This window comes from Macrobrachium nipponense, chromosome 33, assembly GCF_015104395.2.
Source record: "Macrobrachium nipponense isolate FS-2020 chromosome 33, ASM1510439v2, whole genome shotgun sequence".
Classification (NCBI taxonomy): Eukaryota; Metazoa; Arthropoda; class Malacostraca; order Decapoda; family Palaemonidae; genus Macrobrachium; species Macrobrachium nipponense.
Window position 1 is genome coordinate 25,432,509 of NC_087219.1, and position 5,488 is coordinate 25,437,996.

The 5,488-nt window shown below is 36.9% G+C and overlaps 1 protein-coding gene across 1 annotated transcript; it reads left to right on the plus strand.

Annotated features, from left to right (window-relative positions):
- Window positions 1-283: 283 nt before the first annotated feature.
- LOC135202793 (integumentary mucin C.1-like) lies at window positions 284-1,758 on the plus strand. Its single transcript, XM_064232253.1, has 3 exons — window positions 284-923; window positions 1,454-1,547; window positions 1,644-1,758. The coding sequence occupies exons 1-3, from the start codon at window positions 284-286 to the stop codon at window positions 1,756-1,758; spliced, it is 849 nt and encodes a 282-aa protein (XP_064088323.1).
- The last annotated feature ends 3,730 nt before the right edge of the window (window positions 1,759-5,488 follow it).

Consider the following 5,488-nt stretch of genomic DNA (forward strand, 5'->3'; position numbering starts at 1 on the left):
TTTCACATCTGCCTCTGGTTCTTCAGTTTCATATGGAGAAAATACCTCAGGAACAGGTACCACTAGCAATGGAATAACAACAGCTTCTGGAGAATATGTTACAGGTTTTGAAACAACAGCTGGAACAGGATCCTCCGTCACAGCTTCTGAATTCACATCTGCCTCTGGTTCTTCAGTTTCATATGGAGAAAATACCTCAGGAACAGGTACCACCAGCAATGGAATAACAACTGAATCAACAACAGTTATAGGTGAAAAAACAACTACTTCGGCAGCCTCCACTATGGAAAATGGCAGTGCAATTAAAACTAGTACTTTGTGGATCACCTCAGAAACAGTTACACCCGAAGAGGTTACTACTACTATTACTATTACTACTACTACAAGTTCAGATGTATCAGAATCCTCTGATGAATCAGAGTCAGGAAATAATAATGTAGCAACTAAAGTGTCATCTGCTGTCCCTGAACCTGCAACATCTCCAGAAGTAATCACAACTTCTCCTGAAGCAGAAACAACCACAACCAGTGTCAGAGTGACAGAGGCACCTGAAGAAACAACAAATCAAGGCTGTGGTAACAACGGAGAGGTCAACAACTCAGAACAGAAAGTACCAGTTGTTGACAATGAACCTATGACTACTACCACAGCTGCACCCACCACCACAAGTACCACAACTGCACCTACCACTACCAGTACCACAACTGCACCTACCACTACCACTACCACAACTTCCACCACTACCACCACCACAACACCTGCTCCAGTCTTCGTCTGTCCTAATGGATGGTCGAGATTTGCTGACTCCTGCTACCTCGTTTCTTCAGTCAAAGGCTCCTGGGAATCGGGAGAAAAGTATTGCAAGAATATCGGTGGTTCCTACGTCACGATCAGCTCCTCAGCTGAGCAAAACTACCTTAAAAGTTAGTACTTAATTACTCTTGAAAGTTATAATATACCCATAAAATTAATAATAATGTTACATTACACTAAATGCTATATTGTCACTTCAAACTTTTTTCATGAATCAGCAAAGCATTAAACCAGAGGGGCAAATGAAACTTGTCTAAATCTTATAAAACCAGGAAATGTTTTCATTGCTGAAATAATAGTTGCCAGTTATTCACAACATAACAGTTATTCCATGGAAGAAATTCTTGTAGGCTACCTTCACACAAAAAAATTACAACCATAATCACCCTGACTGCAAATGGAAATGTGTATATTATACGTCCTACTCTTGCCCAAAATATGGGCCACCAGGCGGGCACCTTTTGCATTCTCAGAGGTCATATTTGTTTTGAGATCCTGGCCTGCATTATCATTGGAGGTTTTTTTCTGATTAAATTTGTTCTTTTTAAGCTTTCTTTGAAATTTCACAGTTTTTCATCTTAATCTTTGGGCATCTCATGGAATCACCCGTGACTCAATAACATTTTCCATTCCTTCGAAGGTCTTGTGCGCGACAACACCTGGATTGGTTACAATGACAGAGCCAAAGAAGGAACCTTTGTTTGGTCTTCAGGGGAAAACTCCAGTTACAAGGCGTAAGATTCCATTGCCAGTTCCTTATTGAAACAAATTCTTTTCCTGGTCACAGTGCCTGACTTTCCCTTTCATACATCTCTATTGTCTTTACTCAGATTTGCCAGTGGAGAGCCCAACAACGGCGGAATCTTCAGCTCAGAAGACTGTGTCGAGATGCGCAAGAAAGAAGGTTACCTGTGGAACGACGAGGGCTGCTCCAATGATAACTAGTGAGTTCAGTCGTGATGTGAAAGGCTGTGAATTCTTACTTCAATCGGTAATCCTTTGGGGTGCCAATATGACCCTTTGGTCATTGGCTCCAAAGGCTGTTTCAGCAACTGTTCTGAATCCTCTCTTTATTTACCAGGACTTAGGACCATGGGCGCTCCCAGCATATTTACCAAGGGGCTAGGGGGGCTGTGGTGCTAATCTTAATAGGGTACATATATGGATAGTTTCCGGTAGACAAACACTTTTAACTCTTTAAAATAGCAGTTAATTCCAAAAACAGCACCAACACCTGCATTTCTTTAATTAATAAAGCAAGTGTATTCCATGTATATATATATATATATATATATATCATATATAATATATATATACATATATACATAATTCTACATATATATAAATATATATATATATAATATATCTATATATATATATATTTAAAAAATAATAAAATTAATATATATATTCTATATATATATGTCTATATATATATATATATATATATATATATATAATATATAATATATAATATAATAAATATTATATGTCGTGAAAATGCGATACCAATAATTTAAGAGAAGCAAGATGCGATAAAGAAAAAAAATAATGAAAGTTATAATATGCACACACACACACATATATATATATATATATATATATATATATATATATATATATATATATGCATGCATACATATATGCTTAGGACCAACATTAGTACTTTAACAAACATGATAGAGTCGACAGAGACTTCTGCTGCAATCTCCTTCATCAATCAAAATTATTTTGAGAAAAACTTTACAGCACTGAAACCTCATACCAGGCTTCCTCGGTTAAACTCCCGATGGATTTGCCTAGGGCAATAGATAATAATCAACTTGTCGAATATTTTAGGTTTAACAACTCTCAACTAAAGACATTTTTATCAGATCCAAATACTTCTCATATTCGCGAGTTTTCAAAGAAAATACTCACCACTTATAAGACTACTTCTATATAATGAGTTTACCGTTTTTGTGTAAAATGACCCATCTATACCTGATTATCATATTGTGTAAGATTAATCATGAGTATAAAATTACGGCCTACATCCTACCTTGCCTGGTGTACTGTTAGCAGAGTTAATGAATAGCTCTTTGCAACATCACTAAGCTTGCTTTCTGACTTAACGTTCAAGCTCCTCCTCCGGATTTGTGAAACTTCTTCATTTTTTCTTGTGAGTTTTCACTCCCCATCTAAAGACATACCTGTCAGAATTAGTTATGATTCTAGATGATCTCGTTAAACGCCTCATGATGATAATACGGTTTAAGATTACAAAAGCTAGGCTCGTACAAACTATAGCCAAATCACCTTTTTTGTTTTTCCTGATAACTGGTGTCTTCTTTCTGCATTTCCTGTTGCCTTTTGTGACTTCTTTCAAACGAACACCGTATTCTTCGGAAGCTTGATTTCCAAGTTAATGGCCCCTGTGGTGGGCATGTTCCATTTGGATAGGGGTTTATCTTCTGAATAATAATAATAATAATAATAATAATAATAATAATAATAATAATAATAATAATAATAATGGTTTCATGTGAAACTTGATTATACCAATGTTTCACTATAGTTAATTTTCTCTGTAATGCCGATTAATCTTACGGTAATTTGATGAGGCTATTGAAAAGGTGATCATTTAAATCTGCTCTTTGCTTTGCTTGCTGCGTTTGTATGTTTGGGCGTTCTATCAGGCCTTATTTGTCGTTTAAAAATGATATTTTCCAAGAATAACTTTTTCTTTCCAGCTATGCATGCGAGACTGGCCTCGTGGTGAAGACATAGAATACCCGACCAAAACTTTTGACCTCAGGACGCGGATGGCTCAATAACCTGGAACGAGAAACTTTTGAAAGCAACATAACAGCTTCTGAAACCTCATACAACTCGCAGTACATATCATGGCATATATATCGTTAAAGGCAGAAGTGGGAAAAGATTAATGTTTATCCTCATAAACCAAAATAATGTGGTTCTGTATAAATGTGAAATAGGATAACTATTCAATATGGTGCTATAAACACGAGTTCTTCTGTCAAATTTGGTGTAAGATGTTGTACAATTTGAACAGTATAATAAAGATACATTTAGACAAGGACATTTAATAACCTATGATATAGTCAATAAGACAAACGCAGGTTTGTGAACATTATAAAAAAACACAAACCTAGCTTTAAATCCATAGATGTAGCATCAATTCATTCATTCACTCACTCCGTTTGCTGGACTCGTTAGTCAAGCAGCTTTACTAACAATGAATGCTAGGTCTAGTCAGTAACATAACACAGCTGGTCTCTAGCTAATTCATGTTATGCAAAATTAGGCGCCTAATCAGATATGAAAAACAAACCACTTGATCTGCAACACACTCTTAACTTGAGGTTCTTGCAGCGTGCCTTCGACCCCTAGCTGCAACCCCTTTTGTTCCTTTCACTGTACCTCCTTTTATATTCTCTTTCTTCCATCTTATTCTCCACCCTCTTCTAACAATTGATTTATAGTGCAAGTGCGAGACTTTCCTACTGTTACACCTTTCAAACCTATTACTGTCAGTTTCCGTTTCACCTCTGAATGACCTCGTAGATCCCAGTGCCTGGCCTTTTGCCTAAATTCTATATTCAATTCAATTCAGTTCATACTCTAACAGTAACAGGAATAGTCTCCTTTGTGAGTTTACCATGAACGTGTATGAAAACGAAAGAACGCCTTGGTATTGTCAATCAAAGAATTTACAAATGTAAGTATGATTGGGCAACTAAAGGGAAAAAAAATGCAAGGAAACATAAGCAGTTGAGACGGAAAGGTAGGGGAAGAGAGAGAAAATTAAAATCCAACTTTGAAGGTCTATAGGAAATTCACAAAGGCATAAGAGAAAAAAACCCAGAAAAGATAACAGAAAAAATCATATTAATAAGAGCTAGATTAGATAGGTTAGAACCAGCAGCAGGAAAAGATTGAAAGGTGAAAAACAAACAAATGTTTGCAATGTGACGAAAATGAGAATTAGAGCGTTTCTTAATATATTTCTAGAGACAACAATATTTGAGCAGTTAAGTTATGAGAGATTTGGCAAAAGCACGTGGAACCATAAGCACATGGAACCAAAAGCACATTAAACTGAAACTATCACAAGCACAAGCAAGATTGGAACGAAATCGAGAGCTGCTACATAGGCAAACCCTACCAACACAAAGTCTCGCTTGGCCAGGCAACTAACTTTATAACAAACATATGTGTAGGAAACAGAAGGAAACCCGTGTGTCACTATAACTGATTCACTTAAGGTAGATTCTTGGTTGAGCCCTATGCCTACGAGACGTTAGTTTGGCGGCGCTGATTGGCTGGGGCTGCTACCTCCTGGTACCAGCCAATCAGCAGCCACCAAACAAACGTTCTCGTAAGAATAAGGCTCATCCGAGAATCTACCTTAAGTGAATCAGTTATAGAGTGCTTTATTACACGTCCAGTCTATACAGAGGTGTGACTGCAAGTGAGTTGCAGACACGCGGGCTACATTGGTGCCAATCGCGCCGCCCTCTCGGCAACAGACTTTACACAAGTTCAACCATCCTACATCCCCCCCCTAAGATTATGGCATGGCAGAATGGCATAATATTAAATGTAAATAATCATTTATTTACATTTAATATGCAAAGAAAATATGCAAGAAAAAAATCTTATAGGAAAAATG

Coding starts and splice junctions, on each gene's coding strand:
- LOC135202793 (XM_064232253.1), top strand. CDS start 284: ATGGAAAATGGCAGTGCAATTAAAACTAGTACTTTGTGGATCACCTCA. Junction 924..1,453: donor TGAGCAAAACTACCTTAAAA/GTTAGTACTTAA, acceptor ATTCCTTCGAAG/GTCTTGTGCGCGACAACACC. Junction 1,548..1,643: donor GAAAACTCCAGTTACAAGGC/GTAAGATTCCAT, acceptor GTCTTTACTCAG/ATTTGCCAGTGGAGAGCCCA.